At 40.4% G+C, this 21635-nt stretch overlaps 1 protein-coding gene across 11 annotated transcripts in view; it reads left to right on the top strand.

Moving 5' to 3' along the window:
* The window catches only part of CCDC3 (coiled-coil domain containing 3), a 192370-nt gene extending 173523 nt beyond the window's left edge, over window positions 1-18847 (top strand). For all 11 annotated transcript variants that reach the window (XM_053225305.1, XM_053225303.1, XM_053225301.1 and 8 more), the window contains one exon: window positions 16252-18847. In XM_053225305.1, coding sequence (XP_053081280.1) covers window positions 16252-16527 — 276 coding nt within the window. In that variant the 3' untranslated portion in view covers window positions 16528-18847. The remainder of the gene's footprint in view (window positions 1-16251) is intronic.
* Window positions 18848-21635: the final 2788 nt, after the last annotated feature.

Genomic DNA, 21635 nt, shown 5'->3' with positions numbered 1-21635 from the left:
CTTCAATTTCTTTCGTCAGTATTTTATATTTTTCAGAGTACAGGTCTGTAACCTCTTTGGTTAGGTTTATTCCTAGGTATCTTATTGGTTTTGGTGTAGTTGTAATTGACATTGATTCCTTAATTGCTCTTTCTGATGTTTCATTATTGATGTATAGAAATGCAACAGATTTCTGTACATTCATTTTGTATTCTGCAACTTCACTGAATTCATTTATCAGTTCTAGTAGTTTTTTGGTGGCGTCTTTGGGTTTTCTATATGTAGCATCACGTCATCTGCAAATAATGAAAGTTTGACTTCTTCCTTGCTCATTTGGATAACTTTTTGTTTCTTTATGTTGTTTGATTGCTGTAGCTGGGACTTCTAGTACTATGGAAAAAAGTGATGAGAATCAACATCCTTGTCTTGTTCCTGACCTTAGGGGAAGAGCTCTCACTTCTTCCCCATTTAGGATGGTATTAGTTGTGGAATTTTGCTATATGGCCATTATTATGTTGAGGTATGTTCCCTCTAAACCTACTTTGTTGAGGGTTTTATCATGAATAGATGTACTTTGTCAAGTACTTTTTCTGCATCTATTGAAATGATCTTATCCTTTTTCTTATTGATGTAATGTGTCATGTTGATTGATTTGTGAATATTGAACCAACCTTGCAACCCAGGGATGAATCCCACTTGATCATGGTGAATGATTTTATTAATGTATTGTATTCAGTTTGCTAGTATTTTGTTGAAGATTTTTGGATCTATGTTCAACAGACATGTTGGCCTGTAGTTCTCTTTTTTGGTGGGGTGTCTATTTGGTTTTGATATCAGGGTAATGCTGGCCTCATAGAAAGAATTTGGAAGTTTAACTTCCATTTCTATTTTTTAGAATAGTTTGAGAAGACTAGATATTAATTCTTCTTTAAATGTTTGGTGGAATTTGCTTGTGAAGACATCTGGCTCTAGACTTTCGTTGGACATTTTTTGATTAATGATTGAATTTCTTTGCTGGTTATCAGTCTGTTCAAACTTTCTATTTCTTCCTGTTTTAGTTTTGGATAGATCATATGTTTCTAGGAATTTATCCATTTCTTCTAGGTTGTCCAATTTGTTGGCATATGGTTTTTCATAATATTCTCTTATAACTGTTTGTATTTCTGTGGTGTTATTTCCCCCTCTCTTTTGTAATTTTGAGTCCTTTCTCTTTTTTTCCTGCTAAATCTGGCTGAAGATTTATGAATTTTATTGATTTTTTTTTCAAAGAAATGTCTCCTGGTTTCATAGATCTGTTTTATTGTGTGTGTGTGTGTTTTTTAAGTTTCTATCTCATTTATTTCTGCTCTAATCTTTATTATTTCCTTCCTTCCGTTCACTTTAGGCTTTGTTGTTCTTTCTCTAGCTTCTTTAGGTGTAAGGTTAGGTTGAGATTTTTCTTGCTTCTTGAGGTAGGCTTGTATTGCCAAAAATTTCTCTCTGTGCTACTTTTGCTGCATCTCAAAGGTTTGAACCATTTTGTTTTCATTTTCATTTGTTTCCATGTACTTTTTTATTTCTTCTATTATTTACCGGCTGGCTTATTCATTGTTTAGTATCATTTATTTGTGGTCTTTCCAGAGTTTTTCATGTGGTTGGCTTGTAGTTTCATAACATTGTGGTCAGAAAAGATGCATGGTATGACTTCAGTCTTCTTGAATTTGTTGAGGGTTGTTTTGTGGGCTAATATTTGATCTGTTCTGGAGAATTCCATGTGCACTTGAATAGAATATATATTCTGCTGTTTTAGGATGGAATATTCTAAATATATCTGTTAAGCCCATCTAGTCCAGTGTGTCATTCAAAGCCTTTGTGTCCTTACTGATTTTCTGTTTAGATGATCTATTGATTTAGGTGTGCTGTTAAGTTCCCCTAATGTTACTGTATTTTATTAATTCCTTTATGTTTTTTATTAACTGTTTCATGTATTTGAGTGCTTTCATGCTGGGTGCGTGATCATTTACAATTGTTATATCTTCTTGTTGGAGTGTACCCTTTATTATTATGTAGTGTCCTTTGTTTCTTGTTACAGTCTTTGTTTCAAAGTCTATTTTGTCTGATATAGTATTGCTCTGGCTTTGATATCCATTTGTGTGATAGATTTTCTCCATCCCCTCACTTTCAATCTGCAGGTATCTTTAGGTCTAAAATGAGTCTCTTATAGTCAGCATATAGATGGGTCTTTTATTTATTTTTAAATTTTTAAATTAATATTTTAGTTTTTAATTTTTATTTATTTTTTTTGAGAGAGTGAGCATGAATGGGAGAAGGGCAGAGGGAGAGAGAGAGAATCTTAACCTCCAGCTCAGTGTGGAGCCCCATGTGGGGCTTAATTTCATGACTGTGAGATCATGACCTGAGTAGAAATAAAGTGTTGGACGCTTAACAACTGAGCCACCCAGGTGCCCCAAGATGGGTCTTTTGTTTTTTCATATATTCTGTCAACCTATGTCTTTTGATTGTAGCATTTACTCCTTTTACATTCAAGGTAATTATTGATAGATATATATGTACAGCCATTTTATTACTTGTTTTGTGGTTGTTTCTGAGGATTTTGTCTGATCCTTTCTTTCTCCCTTTCATGGTTTGCTTGTTTTCTTTAGTGATATATTTGAATTTCTTTTTCTTTATTCTTTGCATATTTATTAGTGGTTTTTAATTTGTGGCTGCCATTAGGTTTTTATATAACATCTTTTGTATATAGCAGTCTATATTAAGGTTTTTAAAATTTGAACCTATTCTTTACCCCTTTCCACATTTTTGGCATATAGTATCATATTTTACATCCCTTTATTTTGTGAGTTCCTTGAGTGATTTTTTACAAAAATACTCATTTTTTCTGCTTTTGTTTTTCCTTTCCACTCAGAGTCCCCTTTAGTATTTTTTGCAGGGCTGATTTAATATTCATGAACTCCTTTAGTTTTTGTTTGGGAAACTCTATCTCTTCTTCTATTCTGAGTGATAGTCTTGCTGGAAAGAGCTTTCTTGGCTATAGATTTTTCCCCTTCAGCACTTTGAATATATCATGCCACTTCCTTTTGCTTTTAAAGTTTCTGCTGCAAAATCCCTTGCTAGCCTTGTGGGGTTTCCCTTATATGTTACTGTCTTCTTTTCATGCTTTTAATATTTTTTACCACTATATTTTGCCATATTAATTACTATATATTTTGGTGTAGATCTGCTTTTGTTGAGTTTGTTGGGGGTTCTCTTTGTATCCTGGATCTAGATATCTATTTCCTTGCCCAGATTAGGTAAGTGTTCAGCTGTTGTTTCTTGAAATAAAGTCTCTGGCTCATTTTCTCTCTCTTCTTCTTCAGGGACTCCTATAATACAAATGATAATACATTTGATTGAGTCAGTCACTGAGTTCCCTAGGTATTCTTATTTTGCATAATTCTTTTTTTCTCTCTTTTATTCACCTTGGTTGCTTTCCCTTACTCTGTCTTATAGGTCATTCACTTATTTCTCTGCTTCTTCCAGCCTGCTGTTCATTCCATCAAACATGTTCCTCATTTTGTTAATTAAGCTCTTTTTCTCTCCTATGTTAATCCTTATCTCTGTGTTAAGGATCTCAGTGATGCCTTCCACTCTTTTCTTAAGCCCAGTCAGTATCTTCATGATCATTAAGTTCTCTGTCAGGCATGTAACTTATATCTGTTTCACTTAGGTCTCTGGCCATGGCCTTGTCCTGTTCTTTCATTTGGGACAGCTTCCTCTGTCTTCTCATTTTGTCTAAGTCTCTGTGCCTGCTTCTTTGTTAGGAAAGTCAGCTGTTTCCTCTTCCTGAGGGTAATTGCTTTATGAAGAAGAAGTCCTATAGGCCCTACCATGTAATGTTCTCTGTTCCCCAGGGCGTGGAACTTCAGGAAGTGTCTCCAATGTGTGCTGTCTCCACTCTGCTGTTTAGCCCTGGCCCTTTTATCTTTCAGGCCAGTCCTCTGCAGAGGGTCTCTTTGCCTGTTGTGGGGAGTGTTTGGCCCCTGACCTGAATGTGAACTAGGTGTGTTCTGGTGTGCTTGTGAAATGAGACCTATCATCACCACTGTCAGAACAGAGGCTCTGCAAAACTCCTGGGTCAGGTCAGGCAGTGTGGGTAAGGCTTTGGACTGGTCTTCTGGGGAATGGGGATTGCCACGATGGGACTAAATCAATCATGACTGGGAAGGGCACTTCCACCAGAGTGAGGAGGACAGAGGCCTTGGTGTAAACAAGTTAGGTAGCCAGTGTCTGCTCTGCACTGGTCCCTGCAGGTGATCCTGTGGTTATGCAAAAGGGTGGGGGAGGGAAATGGCACCTGCCAGTTCCTCTGTGCCTGAAGGGGTCTCTCCATGAACACTGTCTCTCTGGGACATGCTCTGAGATGAACAAATAACCTCCCCACTGTGTTCCCCAGGCACTCTTTGGATCACTATTTCCATGCTGTATGTCATGGGCTTTCTGCTCTGCCTTCTTTCCAAGAGCAGTCCCTTTGCCCTCTGGGCTCTCTCCAAGCCAAGCCCACTGACCTTTAACTTCAGGCTTTAAGCCCCACTGATTGCCAAAAGTCATGAAATTTGTCCTCTCTTACTTTTTAAGCTAATTGCTACAGGGATTCATTTCCCCCTGTGCATTCCCCTGTCTTTCTGGGTATTCCCAGACACCGTCTGTCTTTCATCCTTCTCCATGACCTCACTGAGCATGATGTTTCTCTCCCAAACCATGTCTCCACACTTTATACCTTCTTCAATGTAGTCTCTTCAACCTTTACTTGTGGAGTTTGTTCTGACCATCTTCAGGTTGATTTCTGGGGTATTTAGGATGATTTGATAATTACCTAGTTCTATTTGTGGGACAAGGTGACCTTAGGGGTCCTCTTACTCTGCTGCCATCTTCACCTCTTCTTTAATATACTTTTATCTTTTGGCTGCTCAGCGTGGTTACTTTCCATTACTCTGTCTTCCAGCTAGTTAATCCATTTTTCTGCATCCTGTAATCTTCTGTTGATTCCCTCTAGTGTATTTTTCATTTCAGTTAGTGTATTCTTCAACTACCTTTATATATTTTTGTCTCTTTGTTGAAGTTCTCACTGAGTTTATTTTTCCTTCAAGTCCACTACCTTTATGACCATCACTTTGAACTCTTTATCAACTATATTGCTTATCTGTTTCATTTATCTCTTTTACTGTGCTTTTGTCTTTTTTTTTTTCATTCGAGATACATGCCTCTGTCTCCTCATTTTGTCTAACTCGCTCTGCTTGTTTCTATGTATTAGGTAGACCAACTCCATCTCCAAGTTTTGAAAGTAGTGGCTTTACATAGATGGGATCCTGTAGTTCCCTGTAGTTTAATCCCCTCTGGTCACTAGAACCAGGTGCTCCAGGGTTGTCCTCTGTGTGGGCTGTGTATGCCTTCTTGTGGCTGAACCATGACTGATGTGAGCATGCTGGTAAGTGGACGTGGCCCTCAGCTCAGCTGGCTGCAATGACGCACTTTACATGCCATGGGCACACTGGTGGATAGAGCTTGCTCCATATGTGACCAATTTAGAGGTTGGGCTGGCAGGTAGGCAGGGTTGGCACTCAGTCTGGGTGTCTGCACTTACTACTAGGACTACTCTGGGTGTGCTGATGAGTAGCGCTTTCTCCCTGGACAGCCAATGAAAGCCTTGGCTGCAGGAGCAGTGGGTGTACTGGTGTGTGGGGTTAGCTACCTCCTACCCCAGGGTAGGAGTCACTTCTGAGAGGTGTCAGTCCCATCCTGGGCTGCTTGCTGGGTGTAGTGTGGTGGGAGTCACTTTTGAGGACTGCCTGCCAGGGTGGGGTATGCTCTGCTAGCAAGGTAGATGTGACATCCATTGCTAATACTCTAAGTATTGTCTAGTCTGGGAGAGGGCAAGAAAGATGTTACCTGTCAGCACTTTTGTTCTTAGAGAAGTCTCTTGCAGATTGCTGCCTTTCTGGCATTTGTCTTAAAATTAGTCAACAGATCTCTTTCACATGTGTCCGAGGTGCTTTTCAAACCATGTTTGGACAGAGTTATTTGGAATGCTGGGTCTTTAAGGGTGGAAACTTCATTTCCTATCACTCTTAGGGTCTTCTGGAATTAAGAACCACAGATTTTCGATGCCAGGCATTACGGGGACTTGTTTTCCTAGTGTGAGTCCCTAGGGCAGGGGGTGGTGCCCTGTGTGGGGTCTGATCCCCTCTCTTTTCTATATTTGTGATATCCCTCACTTTTGTGATTGGTTGTGTCAGAGGGTTTGGTTCCTGACTACATTTCTCCCCCTTATTACCCCTTTCAGTGGGGCCTTATCTCTACCCCTAGCTGTGGAAGGACCTGCTCTACCAGTCTTTGGGTTGTTTCAGGGAGAGTTGGAATACATGTAGTTGTTGTCTCATTGTGTCTGTGGGACAGGTCGAGGTCAGGATCCTCCACCATCTTCCCAGTTTACCCCTGGTTGTTTTTTTCATTTTGTTCAAGGTTCCTTTGCTGTGCAGAAGCTTTTTAGTTTGATGGAGCCTCACTTGTTTACTTTTGGTTTTGTTGCTTTTTTGTTTTGGCATGAAATCCAAAAATTCATTTCCAAGACTGATGTCTAGGAGCTTATCCTTTATGTGTTCTTTTAGGAATTTAATATTTTCAGGTCTTGCATTTAAGTCTTTAATTCATTTTGAATTAATTTTTGTGTACAGTGTAAGATAAGGGTCTAGTTTTCCCAGCACCCTTTATTGAAGAAACTGTGTTTTCTCCCTCATATATTCTTGCCTCCCTTGTTGTAAACTAATTGATTATGTATGCACAGGTTTGTTTCTGGACTCTGTTCTGTTGATCTATGTATCTGTTTTTGTGCCAGTATCATACTATTTGATTACGATAGCTTTGTGATATAGTTTGAAATTAGGAAGTGTGTTGTCTCATCTTTGTTGCTCAAAATTGCTTTGGTTATTCAGGGTCTTTTGTGGTTACATAAGAACTTTATGGTTATTCTTTTCCTGTGGAAAATTCCATTGGAATTTACATAGGGATTGAATTGAATCTTAAAGTTTTCAGTGTATAGGTCTTTAACCTCTTTGGTTAAATTTATTCCTAGGTTTCGTATACCTTTTGATGCAGTTGTAAATGGGTTTTGAAATTTCTATTTTGGGTAGTTATAAGTGTATACACTAATGACAGTGTATACACAGCTGATTTTTATATATTTTTGTCTCCTGCAATTTTGCTGAACTTGTGTATCCTAATAGTTTTTTTTGTGGAATTTTAGGGTTTTCTATATGTAATATCCTGTCAACTGCAACTAGTGACAGCTTTACTTCTATTCCAATTTGAATGCCTTTTTTTTTTTTTTTTTGGCTTAATTGCTGTAGCTAGGACTTAAAAGTGGTGAGACTGGGAATCCCTATTTTGTTCTTGATTTTAGGGGAAAAGCTTTTAGCATTTCACCGCTGAGTATGATTTTAGCTGTGGGATTTTCATATATGGCCTTTATTGTGTTGAGGTACGTTCCCTTTATAACACTCTGAGAGTTTTTATCATGAAGTGATGTTAAATTTTGTCAACTGATTGTTCTGCATTGATTGAGATGATCGAATGGTTTTTACCCGTCATTTTATTAATGCGATACATCACATTGATGGAATTACAGATGTTGAGCCACACTTGCATCCTTGGAATAAATCCTATTTAATTGTGGTGTATGATCTTATGAATGTATTATTGAATTTCATTTGCTAATAATTTGTTTTCTGTAGTGTTCTTGTCAGATTTTGGTGTCAAGGTAATTACTGGCCTTATAAAATGAGTTTGGAAGTTTTGCACACGGAGTGGTATTGTTATTTCCTTAAATGTTTGGTAGAGGGGCGCCGGGGTGGCTTAGTTGGTTAAGTGTCCAACTTCAGCTCAAGTCATGATCTTGCGGTTCGTGGGTTGAGCCCTGCATCAGACTCTGTGCTGACAGCTCAGAGCCTGGAGTGTGCTTCAGATTCTGTGCCTCCCCCTTTCTCTGCCCCTCCCTGCCCCTCTGTCTCTCTCAGGAATAAATGAACATTAAAAAAATTTTTTTTTGATGGTAGAATTCACCATTGAACTATCTAGTTCTGGACTTTTTTTGGCAGGTGTTTTGAGTATGGATCACAGATTTAATGTACTTACTAGTAATTTTTTTTCTATTCCTTCATAAATCCATCTTGGTAGGTTGTATGTTTCTAGCAATTTATCCATTTCTTCCCAGTGTCCAATTTTAGAATATAATTGCTCACAGTAGTCTCTTAAAAACCTTTGTATTTCTGTGGTAACGGTTGTAATATCTCTTTGATTTCTAGCATATTCTGCTTATCTTTTCAGAAAATCACTTCTTAGTTTCACTAATCTTTTTTGTTGACTTTTTATTCTCTATTTCACTTATTTCTGGTCTGATCTTTAGACTTTGTATTTTTTTCCTTTCCTAGTTTCTGGAGATGTAAAGTTAGGTTGTTTATCTGAGATTTCTCGTTTCTCAGATTTTACTGTATTTCTGTAAATACAGAAACTTTTTACTGTAAGTTTTGGTATGTTGTTGTTTTCAATGTTTATTAATTTTTGAGAGACAGCACGAGCGGGGGAGGGGCAGAGAGCAAGGGAGACACAGAATCCAAAGCAGGCTCAGAGCTGTCAACACAGAGCCTGAGGTGGGGCCGAAACTCAGGAACTGTGAGATCATGACCTGAGCTGAAGTCTGACTCGTAACCAACTGAGCCACCTAGGGGCCCCTGGTGTTGTGTTTTGGTTTTGATTACTTGTTTGACCTATGGGTCAGGAGTATGTTTAATCTCACATATTTGTGACTTTTCCAATTTTCTTATAATTAATGCTATTTTGGTTTGAAAAGCAGCTTGATATTTGGGTTTCAGTCTTTTAATTTATTAAGATGTATGATGTGATGCCAAATATAGGATTGATCAGGGAGAATGTTCCATGAGCATTTCAGAAGAATGTATGTTCTGTTTCTGCATGAAATGGTCTGTATATATCTGTTAGGTCTATCTGGTTTCACATGTACTTTAAGTAGAATTTTCCTTATTGTTTCCTCTGCATAATCTATTCATTTTTGATGGGGGGATTGTAAAGTCCCCCATTATTGTATTACTGTGTATTTTGGCCTTTAGGTATGTTAATATTTCCTCTGTATATTTAGGTGCTCCTGTATAGGGTAAGTAAATATTTGCAAATGTTATATCCTTTTGATGAATTGATTCCTTTATCTGTGTTTATTACAGCCTTTACCCTAAACTCTATTCTTTCTAATAACAGTGTGGTTACCCCAGATTTCCTTTAATTTCCATTTGCATAGATATCTTTCCATCTTTTCACCCTCAGTCTGTGTGTTCTTAAAGCAGAAGTGACTCTTTTGTAGGCACCATATAGATGGGTCATGTATTTTATCCATGAAACCACTCTTTGTCTTTTGATTGGAACATGTGGACCATTATATGTATGAATTGCCATTTTGTTCATTGTTTGCTGGTTGTTTTATAATTCCTCCATTCCTTTCTTTTTCTCTTGCTCTCTTATTTGATTTGATGATATGATTTTCATATATTGTTACCCTTTCACCTTGAAGAACAGTCTTTAATATTGCTTGAAAGGTGGGTCTAGTAGTGATGAACTCTTCTTTTACTTGTCTGGAAGACTCTCTGTTTCAATTCTAAAGGACAGTTTTGCTAGGTAGGGTATTCTTGGTTGGCAGGGTTTTTTTTTTCCCTCTTTGTATCTATAGGCATACCTCTGGGATATTGTGGGCTCTGTTCCAGACCACCAAAATAAGGTGAATATTTCAATAAAGCAAGTAAAATGAAGCATTTGGTTTTCTAGTGCATATAAAAGTTATGTTTACATTGTACTGTGGTCTGTTAAGTGCACAGTAGTATTACATCTTAAAAACAATGAGTATACATTAATTGTAAAACACTTTGCTAAAAATTACTAAGCATTGTCTTAGCTTTCAGTGAGTAGTAACCATTGATGGCTATTGACTGATCAGGAGAGTGGCTACAAAAGGTAGAGGTAACTGGCGAAATTCCCTTAAGACAACAATGAAGTTTGCCAGAATGATTGACTTCTTTTCATGAAGGATTTCTCTGTAGCATATGATGTTGCTTGATAGTATTTTCCCAGTAGTAGAACTTCCTTTTCAAAATTGGAGTCAATCCTCTCAAATCCTGCTCTGCTGCTTTCTCAACTAAATTTATGTCGCATTCTAAATCCTTTATTGTCATTTCAGCAATCTTCACAGCATCTTCACCAGGATTAGATTCCATCTCAAAAAGCCACTTTCCTTGCTCACCCATAAGAAGCAACTCCTTATCCAAATTTTATTATGAGATTGCAGCAATTCAGTCCCATCTTCAGGGTCCACTTCTAATTCTGGTTTTCTTTCTATTTCCACCTCATCTGCAGTTGCTTCCTCCACTGAAGTTTTGAACCCTTAAAATCATCCATGAGGGTTGGAATCGACTTTTTCCAAACTTCTGTTTATGTTGATGTTTTAACCTCTTCCCATGAATCATGAATGTGCTTAATGGGATCTAGAATAGTGAATCCTGGGGCACTTGGATGGCTCAGTTGGTTAAGCATCCAACCTCAGCTCAGGTCATGATCTTGCAGTCTGTGAGTTCAAGCCCTGTTTTGGGCTCTGTGCTGGCAGCCCAGAGCCTGGAGCCTGCTTCAGATTCTGTCTCCCTCTCCCTATACCCCTCCCTGACTCATACTCTGTCTCTCAAAAATGAATAAATGTTAAAAAAAAAATCAGAATAGTGAATCCTTTCCAGAAGGTTTTCCATTTATTTTACCCAGATTCATTGGAGGAATCACTATCTGTGGCAGCTAAATCTTTATAAAGTGTATTTTTAGCAATTAGATTGAAATATAAAGTGCCTTCTTGAGAGGCACCTGGGTGGTTCAGTTGGCTAAGCATCTGACTCTCGATTTCAGCTCATGTCATGATTTTACGGTTCATGAGATGGAGCCCCTCATTGGGCTCTGTGCTGTCAACAGCAGAATCCCTGCTTGGGATTCTGTCCCTCTCTGCCCCTTCTTTGCACGCGCTCTCTCTCTCAAATAAGTAAAACTTTCAAAAAAAATGATTCCTTGATCCATGGGCTGCAGAATGGCTCTTGTGTTAGCAGGCATGAAAACATTAATCTCATTGTACATCTCCATCAGAGCTATGGAGTGACCAGTTGCATTGTCAATGAGCAATAGTATTTTTAAAGACATTGTCTGTTCTTTGAGAGCAGGTCTCAACACTGGGCTTAAAATATTCAGTAAACCATGTAAATAAATGTGTGTTCACCCTGCTTTTTAGTTCTATTTATAAAACACAGTAGGTGTAGCATAATGACTGAGGGCCCTAAGATTTTCAGAATGGTAAATAAGCATTGGCTTCAACTTAAGGCCACCAGCTTCATTAGCCTTTAGCAAAACAATCAGTCCTTTGAAGTTTTGAAGCCAGGTATTAACTTCTTCTCCTTAGCTATGAAAGTCCTAGATGGCACCTTCTTCCAATAGAGTGCTGTTTCATCTACATTGAAAATCTTTTATGTGGCCGCCTTCATTAATTATTTTAGGTAGATATTCTGGATAATTTGCTGCAGCTTCTACATCCGAACTTGCTGCTTCACCTTGTGCTTTGATGTTATGGAGATAGTGTCTTCCTTAAACCTCAAGAACCAACCTCTGCTAGCTTCACACTTTTCTTCTGTAGCTTCCTCACCTCTCTCAGCCTTCAAAGAATTAAAGAGAGTTAGGACCTTTCTGTGATCTTATAGCTGGTTTGATCCTCTCTCCAGACCACTAAAACTTTCTCTTCATCAGTCATAAGGCTGTTTAGCTTTCTTATCATTTGTGTATCCACTGGATTAGCACCTTTAATTTCCTTCAAGAAATTTTACTTTGCATTCACAACTCAGGTAACTGGTGTAAGAGGTTTGGCTTGAGGCTTGTCTCAGATTTTGCCACTCCTTCCTCACTAAGCTTAATTATGTCTAGCTTTTGATATAAACCGAGAGATATGTTCACATATCTCTTGAACATTTAGAGGCCACTGTAGGGTTATAAATTGGCCTAATTTCTCTATTGTTGTGTCTTGGAATAGGGAGGCCCAAAGTGAGGGAAAGAGAATGGGAATGGCTAGTTGGTGGAGCAGTCAGAACACACAAAGTTCACCTTCTTATGTGGTTGATGGCACCCCAGAACAAGAGTAACATCAGAGATCATTGATCACCATGGCATATAATCATGAAAAAGTTTAAAATATTTCAAGAATTGCCAAAATGTGACACAGAGACACAAAGTGAACAAATGTTGGGAAAATGGCACCAATAGACTCATACAACAAATTGCCACAAATCTTCAACTGGTAGAAAATGCAGTATTTGTAAAGCACAGCAAATATACCATGCAAGTTTCTATGGGCTTGCAAAACTTCTGCCGAAAAATCTGCTGATAGTCCTATGTTTGGGGGGAGTCCATTATACATAATAATTTTTTTGTTATTTTTGCTGTTTTTAAGATTTCCTCCTTGTCTTTAAATTTGATGCTTTAATTTTAATGTATCTCAGTGCTAATCTCTTTGGGTTCATCTTATTTAATATTCTGTGCTTCCTGCAGTTGCACACCTGTTGCCTTCCCAAAGGTTAGGGAAGCTTTCAGCCATTATTCTTTAAGTACGTTCTCTGCCTCTTTCTCTCTTCCTCTTTTGGACCCCATAATGTGAATGTTGGTCTGCTTGATGTTGTCCCGTAAGTCCCTTAAGCTATTTTCACTCTTTTTCAATCTCTTCTCTTTTTGCTGTTCTAATTGGATAAGTTCCACTGACCTGTCTTTGAGTGCATGGATCCTTTTCCTGTTTCTTCAAGTCTGCTGTTTAACTCCTCTGTAGTATTTTTCTGTTCAGGTGTTGTATTCTTCAGCTCTGTCACTTCCATTAAGTACGTACTTATATTTTCTTTTTGTTGAAATTCTCACCTGGTTCATGCATTATTCTTGGGAACTCTGTGGACATCTTTTATCACTGTTCTTTGAACTTATTGTCAGGTAAATCACTTACCCTAATTAAGGTCTTTTTCTGGGGTTTTATCTTGTTCTTTTGTTTGGAACATATAACTCCATTTCTGCATTTGATCTCTGTATTGGTTTCTATGCATTAGATAAAATAACCAAGTCTCCCAGTCTTGAAGGAATGGCCTCATGTTGGAGATAAACCATATTATTCTCCTCTGGCTTAGCTCTTGATTGTCTCTCAGCATTTGTGATTGTCCAAGCAGCTTACTTTATTCTTAGTAGCTCCCAGTGGTGGAGGCTATGCCAAGACCTTTTAGTGTCTCAAAGGGGCAGATCTCAGTCAGCATCTGGATTCATGCCAAATTGGAAGCCAGACCTTCCTGTATCAACTTTTAAAGTTTATAGATACATTTCTTTCAGGGGAGAGATGGGCATTTTTGTCTGCTCACTCTGTGCTGAGCTCTGTGGTGATAGACAGTTAAGAAGTGTTTCTTTCGTTGTTGTGGTCATGATGAACCCCTGAACATATGCCATGCTCTCAAGGGACATGTCCTGTGTGTCAGACACAAAAGCCAGGGTGCCAGATGTGTACACCAACTCCGTTCTTGGGGACGCTGGTGACGGAGGGAAAACATGAAGATGACTCCCACTGGCCTCCACTCTCTTGGGAGAGTCTTATCAGTAGGCATTTTGTTGTGTGTGAAATTAGAAGCCTGCTTATTAGGTCAAAACTTTGAGATAAACAAATATGCCTCTTACACAGAAGGATTGGGTGCTTTTCAATCTGCTGCCTCTGTACTAGGCCCTGGAGGGTGGTAGCCATTAGGCCTTTAAGAATGGTTTTAGTTTTGTATAGCCTGTGAGTATCATGGACACAAGCCCTGGTGACTTTCAAAGCTACCTGTTGCAGGGGCTCATCTCTCAGGTACACATCTTAAAAGTTTGAGTGCCAGATAGGGGGTTCAAACACTTTGCTCCTCAAGGAGAAGCTCAGAGCTGTGAGTTCCCTCCCAATTGTGGGGGTGGCACTAGGGTTGGGGTTGATGACAAGTGTATCAGCCTCTTGTACATATTTCAATGTGGGATCTTTGCTTGTTTCTATAATATGCCGGAGTCACTCAACTAGTTTGTGGATGTCTTTCAGAGGAAAGTGTTCTTTAGGTGGCTGTATCTTTGGTGTGTCCATGGGAGGAGAGGAGTTCAGGATCCTCTTATGTCACTGTCTTGAACTTGTGCCCTGTCTCTTGTTTTTTTCATAATAACCATTCTAATAGGTAGGAGGTGATATCTGATTGTGGTTTGGATTTTCGTTTCTCTAATGATTCGTGCTGTCTAGCACCTTTTCATATACCTATCAGCCCTACTTAGGTATTCTTAGAGAAATATATTGAGATCCTCTGAGTGAGAGAGGCTGGAACTGTCTCATGGATCACGGCAGGGTCCCTAGGTAAGAATGAGGTCTCTCTGCCTCTTACCTGATAACATGGAGTCTCCAATGCTTCTCCTGGGTCCTTTGGCATATTATGCTGGATCCCATAGCTCTCTCAAAGGCACTATTACTTAGGGATGGATGGTCAATTTTTGTTGTGGGATGAGGGGACAAAAATGAGAGAGGTCTTCAGACAGTATTATTTGTTTTTGTATATATGTTTGTACATGGGGGAGTATTTTTTTTCATTTTTTTAATGTTTATTTATTATTGAGAGACAGACACAGAATCCGAAGTAGGCTCCAGGCTCTGAGCTGTCAGCACAGAGCCCGACACAGGGCTCCAACCCACAAACTGCAAGATCATGATCTGAGCTGAAGTCAGTTGCCCAAACGAGCCACCCAGGTGCCCCCAGGGGGGAGTATTTTTTTAAATAAAATTTATTGTCAGGTTAGCTAACATACAGTGTGCTCTTGGTTTTGGGGGTGGAGTCCCCCATCACTTACATACAACACCCAGTGCTCATCCCAACAAGCGCCCCCCTGCTCAATGCCCATCACCCATTTTCCCCTCTCCTCCCCACCCCTATCAACCCTCGGTGTGTTCTATTTAAGAGTCTCTTATGGGGGAGTATTTCTATGACATGAAGTTCCAAAATGACTAGGTCACAGGCTACATGCAGTTTTCATTTTGGTACATATAGCCCAATCACTTTTTCTATAGTTTTATACTCACAGTACACAAGTGTCTATTCCTGCAAACACTGACCTTTTGATTTTACCAATCTGAAAAATAGCAATTCATTATAGCTCTAATTTGCATGAATCTTATTTATATTCTTTGCGTATTTTAAAGATTTTATTTTTTTAAGTAATCTCTACATCTACATGGGGCTTGAACCCACAATCCCAAGATCAAGAGTCACATGCTCTACCGACTGAGCCAACCAGGTGCCCCACTTTTTGTATTTTTCTGTCTGGGGTTTTGATCTTTAACTTGTTGATTTACTACAGCTCTTTTTTGATTGGAGTAACAAAATTTAGAATAACTTTTCTGTTTAAAGAAAAAGAACCAGGGTGGCTTAGGTAAGAAACAAAAACTCAGTTTTGCACCTGGGTGGCTCAGTTGGTTAAGCTTCTGACTCCAGCTCAGGTCATGATCTCACGGTTAGTGAGTTTGAGCCCCGTGTCAGGCTCTGTGCTGACAGCTTGGAGCCTGCTTCACATTCTGTGTCTCCCTCTCTCTCTACCCCTCCCTCGCTCGTGCTCTGTTTCTTTCTTTCTCATGGTCTCTGCCATGACCAGAACAATTTCCAGAGTGGGGGTATCTGATGCTTACTGTACACAATGCCCATTCAGTAGAAATGCCCTGAAAGCCCTCTATGGACGGTCCTCAAACATTGACTTGACTGTAAAATGTTTTAAATCCAGGTTAGAATTGAACAGACAAAATTGCTGAATCAGCACAAAAAGTGAAAGATCACAAGCCCCCTCAGGAAATCAATAGTATACACGTTGGTAAGCATTTAAAAAGACAAAAACGCCCTTGTGCTTAAAAATTAAAGTGTTGAAGGTACCCAAATGCAGAAAGCAAAAGAGGGGCTTTATATTTGCCATGAGGTTCACAGGGTGAGATGGAGAAGGGGCCTTGAAGGTAGTCCTCATCCTGGGGTTGGGGCTGTTGGCTAGGTCAGGGTCTGTGTTGTTGGGTACTTGGCAGCACCCAGGAAATTGCCCTGGGGAGGTTATAATGAAACTCACCTGCCTCTCCCATGGCCTTTGCTTTCCCAGCTCATGTGTTCGTCAGTGCAGAAGGCCCTGTTTGAGGAGGAGGACCATGTCAAGAAACTGCAGCAGAAGGTGGCCACCCTTGAGAAGCGGAACAAGCAGCTTCGGGATCGGGTGAAGAAGGTCAAGAGGTCGCTGAGGCAGGCCCGGAAGAATGGGCGCCACCTGGAGCTAGTGAACCAGAAGCTCAGTGAGAAGTTAGCGGCTGCAGCAGGTGCCGTCCCACACATTAATGCCCTGGGGCAGGAGCCACCCGCTGCCACCTACCTGCGGGGGTAGCAGGGACTGAGCAGTGGCCTTGCCTGGCCCTGCTGGAGCATGCTGCCTCTTACCAGGGAATGTGAAGGGATAGCAGGTTTGTCTGTGCACTCTCGTAGATGAATTCTAAATATGAATTTGGTCGAGCGTCGTTGCTTAAAGGGGCAAGTCTTGCTTATTTCCTTGGCTGCTGGGCTCCCTTCCCTCCCTGTCTTGCTCCCAGGCCTGGTGCTTGCCAGTCCAGAGCCAGGAAGATCCTGGAGTGTCACGTGCTTGCCTAGGGCTTGTCCACCCTGGAAAGTGTACTTACTGTGGAAAGAACATTTTAGAATCTCTAGCTGCACAAGAACCCAGGGGTTCAGCCTTATTTCAGAGGAGAAGCAGTATGATCTCAGCTCAGAGCTCCAGGACCACCATTAGTTCTGAGGAGGGATCTATAGCAAGTCATGGAACCTTCTGATGTCTTATTTGCTACATTTTCGGAAGGAGGATGGCAGTCTTGCAAAGCACCCAAGGATACCTGTAAATAAACCTGTGCATGGTGTCCCTACCCCTGCCAGCATTTCCTCACAGCTGAGGCATTGTAAGACTTCATATGAGGTCTTAACAGGTAGCATACTGAGTTGCGGCAGGGGGTGGGGGTGGGAGCAGGTAATCGAGTAATATGAATTATACCTGATTTCTAACACCAGTTACCCAGAGCTAAAGAGAACACCTATGGGTCAATCTAAAGGGGAATTGCCTTTATGGACTGGCCATGTTTTAGCAAACCATGTTTCTGAGCTGGAAGAGTCTGACCACTAACATGGCTTGCTCATTAACTCCATCTAGCTGCTCTGATTTTGAGGTGACTTGACCCAGTACACTATTAACTTCCATTCTGCAAAGACACCTCCTTACCTAATGGAGTCAAGTTTCCCATCCAGGCAGTTCTACAGAGTCTTGCTGCAAGCATTTTCACGGCAAACATTTTTGCCACGTAACACATTAGCTGTAAGGTAACGTTGCTGTCAGAGATGAAATAACTAGTTGATAGTTAGGTTTAATTTCTCCACTGACAGAGTTCCCATTTTTATATTGCATGAATCTTAGGCCTCCTAATGGGCTATACAGTGACCAGTACACATGGTGGCCTTAAAATGGTGCATGATAACTACATATATGGACTTGATAGAAAATACAGCAACAAAACTAAGTAGAAGTGTGAAATAAGACTGTAAGGTCAGATTGCATACCATACTATCATGCAAAATGGTAATTCATGAGTTGAAATAACTCGGCTAGAAAAGCATTACAACATCTATCTAGAAGGCTTTCATCATACAATACAAAGCTTAGTTACAAATGTGCATCCTAGTATTTGGAAAACTAATACCTCTCTTAATGTAACATGAAAAAATTATTTCTTATGTCCTTTTTAAGGCTCTTTTATTTTTTGTTATTTTATCTTTTATGGCCACATTGCCTTCTGGCCAATGTGTTATGCAGTGAAAATGCTTGTGGCAGAGATGCCTACAGTGAAAATACCAGACATGGTTCCAATAATATCAGACATGGTTCCAGGCATTCCAAGCACTTTCCACCTCCCTGGACTGTCCAATCCTGGGAGGAATGTTTTCACGAGTCCACATGTCAGTGCATCCAGTTTTGTACATAGTCAGAACTCTTCACCCTCTTTGGAAAGACAGCTTCAAAGACAGTGCAAGTAAAAAGAGTATCCACTAGGTCTAACATCTGAGCCCTTACTTTAGTAGCATTTGATCTAGTCCCAGTTGTGTTACTCAGAAGGTAGCTGAGTGGCCGTCTTGTGATGGTCTTCTGATGGACCTCCAAATCTACAAGTCTCCTTTCTGTGCTGTTCCAGATGGAACCTGCAGGTTCCTCATCAGGAAATCTCCCCCTAGACCACCCCAGACACTTCAGTGCTTGATGATGATGTCCTTTCCATTAGAAATGGCAATTATACTGTCAGATCTCCCTTCCACTGCTTGTAGGAAAACCACGTTCTTGCTCTGGCAGCTGGTTGGGAGGATGGACTTGCATCACTTGAGGGGCAAGCTGATGCTCAAGGGGAGAAGTCTACACCCTGGACTGGATGGAATGGCAGCTTTTGCTTCATTTCCAAGCTTCTGCTGCTCCTTTATAGCTGTATTCTTCATAACATGATACAATGGTTAATTCTTCCTGGGGCCATTTCATTAAAGCACTTTTGCTTCCACCCAAGGGAATGACAAGCCTAAGGGTGATTTACAGCTAGTGTTTTGAGAACTGTGGAACTGGATCCCTACAGATGCATTATGTTCTACCTTTTTAATAAATTTGAGCAGTATTTCAGCCACAATGGTAAGGCGATGTGTGTTTCTTGTGGGTCAGGGAGATTTTAGTATTTCCAGCTTTGACCTGGAGAAGTACTTTAGATCCTTTTGGGGAAGCATCTATGAGTAACACCTGGGGCACATAGGAGACTGAGCTCAAATCGCCTTTGATGCTCTCCTGGGAATATGGCCTGCCCCCCCGCCCCTCCTTCTCTTTCCCAGGGTTCCCTTCTCTCAACACACCTGCAGAAAAGCAGTGGTATCCAGGTCTGCTCCTCCTAGGGGACAAGTAGCTTCATTAATCAATGTTTGCAAAAATACATTTGAATCTCTTGCCAAAGGGAACTCCCCAGTTATCTGCTGCCTTGTCATCCTACTGTGGCCCTTGCAACTGTTTATTGTACTAGTAGAAATTTTTTATGCACTAAGGATCCAAGAATTGCTCCAAAATGTATAGGCTTAACCAACCTGTTGTAGCTTTCTGAGATGCAGACCACTGTTTAGTTCTACTTTGGAAAAGTCAATAGGCCTCCTCAAACCCCAAAGTCACAAAATAAATGAGAGGCAGACACAATCTAGAATATTTCAACTATAGACCCAGGAGTTACAGCTGCAACATGTGAACCACAGCTAGTGTGGAGTGGATCCTTAGGTCTCCAAAGTTTGTTTGTGAATGCCTTGTTGGACTCCAGACCACTGTTTCTACTGATACTGCTTTTTTTTTTTTTATACCAGGCTATGTCACCCTTTTCCTGGTAAGAGAAGCAACAGAGAATGTCCCTTCTGTGGTGCAAGGTCCCATCTCCCTTAGGGGAGAGAGAACAGAAACTCAGATCACAATGACTTTGAATCAAATTGTTCATTCAGCAACAGTCCATGTTCTAAAATGGTGTAAAAAATCAAGTACTCAGAGTATTCAGCTTTTTTACCTATATTATCTCATTTACTAGCTCTAATAATTTTATAAAATAGTGATCCTGTTACTCATTCTTAAGAATCTGGACTTTCAAGAGATTAAGTGAATTGCACAGTGACCACTGTCAGTATAGGTAGCCAATCAAGGATTCAACTCCATCTTGATTTCACTATTCTGATTTTATAGGTTAGCAAGTATAAACACTACTACCTCAAAGGCTGTTCAGAAGATTGAATAAAAATTTTCATTTAAATGCTTAGCTTGGCTCCTGACACACTGCAAGCACTCAATAGATACCACAAGAATAATTTTTGTTTCTAATATTCACCACAAAGGCCCGAGCAATGCATGTCAGAAATAAGAGCACATTTGGTGGGATTCTATATTAAATTATACTCTCCATTCACCATACACCATCTCCAGTTCTTTTTCATGTTCCTTTCTGAGCCACCTCCCTTTTTCTCACAATCAGAAGCTGTTCCTCCAAATTTGCCAAGAAAACACAGCACATCAGAAATGTGTTTCCCCAATTTCCTTGAATATCACTCACACCGTGTAGTTCTGCCATCCTTCTCTCCTCCCTTTCACCCCAAAGGAAGGCACATCCCTATTGACCACATCCAGCGTCAAGCCCATTTCTGTTATCTTGAATTCATATTTCTCCTCTCAAAACCCAGCTCCCCCCCAATGTTTTCTTTTTTTTGTAAATACTTCCCTCATTGGGGACTCCTCCTATTATCAAGCGATGCTCAATTCTCCCCAGCCTAAGGGGATAAAAACCCTCAGAAACACAGTTTAGAAAATATAGAGGCAACTTTAAAGATGGCAACATGGAAGGCTCCTGAACTCCCCTCCTCCCACAGACACACTGAATGAACAGTGACACATGGAACAATTCCATCTGAAAGAAACCCTTAAATTAGCTGAGCAAGTCTTACACACTGGAGGAAATAAATGCATCCATATCAAAGTGAGTAGAAAAGGTTTAGGCACACTCTTACCATAAGTGGTGCCTACACACTGCACAGTGCCATACAATCGGGAGAGAATCTCCGAATACCAGCTTTTCTTTGAGAGAAGACTTTGGATGCCACATCTACAACCCCAACTTCTAAGACTCCCATCTGAGGGACAAGCCCTCAAAACACCTAGCTCTGAAAGCCAAGAGGATTTGTGTCCACAAGCCCTGCAAGGCTATAGCAAACAAAGGCAGTTACTATTGGGCACAGGTACACTCAACTCCAGCTGTCACATCAAAATCAGCACAGAGGGAGCAGGAAAAGAATACCTACTAGTCTTTTCCTGAATGGGGTCTATTTTGCTACTTTAAAAATTGCTTCCCAGAGGAGGAGGTTCAAGATGGTAGTATAGAAAGATCCTGTTCTGACATCCTTCCACTGACACAGTAAGTCCACAACTACATATGGAAGAATGTCTTCTGAAGGGGTCTGAGAAACTGGATGAACAGAACCTCCACAGCAAGGGACAGCACTGAGGTAGAAGAGGGAGACAGATGGTCTCACCAAGGTCGGGGGGAGGGGACACACCCCAGGCTTGGAGTTCCATGGCTGGGAAGAATCTCAAAGGTACAGAACTTTTCCTTGAGGAACAAAAAATTCAAGCTCCACCTTATGCACCTTAGCCCTTATGTCTCATACAGGAGGGATGAGACCCCAAAACACATGGCTTTGAAAATGAATGGGGAATACGTCCAGGAAAACTACAGAACTGTAGGGAAAGGAAAAGCCACTTTTAAAGGGCCTGTGCACACACTCAACCCAGAAACCAGGGCAGAAACACTAGATCAAAGAGTATGTAGACCATAGGTAGAGGAGAGTCACTAACCTTCAAATGGCTGCCAGAGACACAAGAGGGAGCAGGACCTAACACCAGGGACT

Source organism: Acinonyx jubatus, chromosome B4, assembly GCF_027475565.1.
Source record: "Acinonyx jubatus isolate Ajub_Pintada_27869175 chromosome B4, VMU_Ajub_asm_v1.0, whole genome shotgun sequence".
In the NCBI taxonomy this organism is placed as follows: domain Eukaryota; kingdom Metazoa; phylum Chordata; class Mammalia; order Carnivora; family Felidae; genus Acinonyx; species Acinonyx jubatus.
Note: the sequence above shows the minus strand (reverse complement) of the source record. Positions and strands in the feature narration are given on the sequence as shown.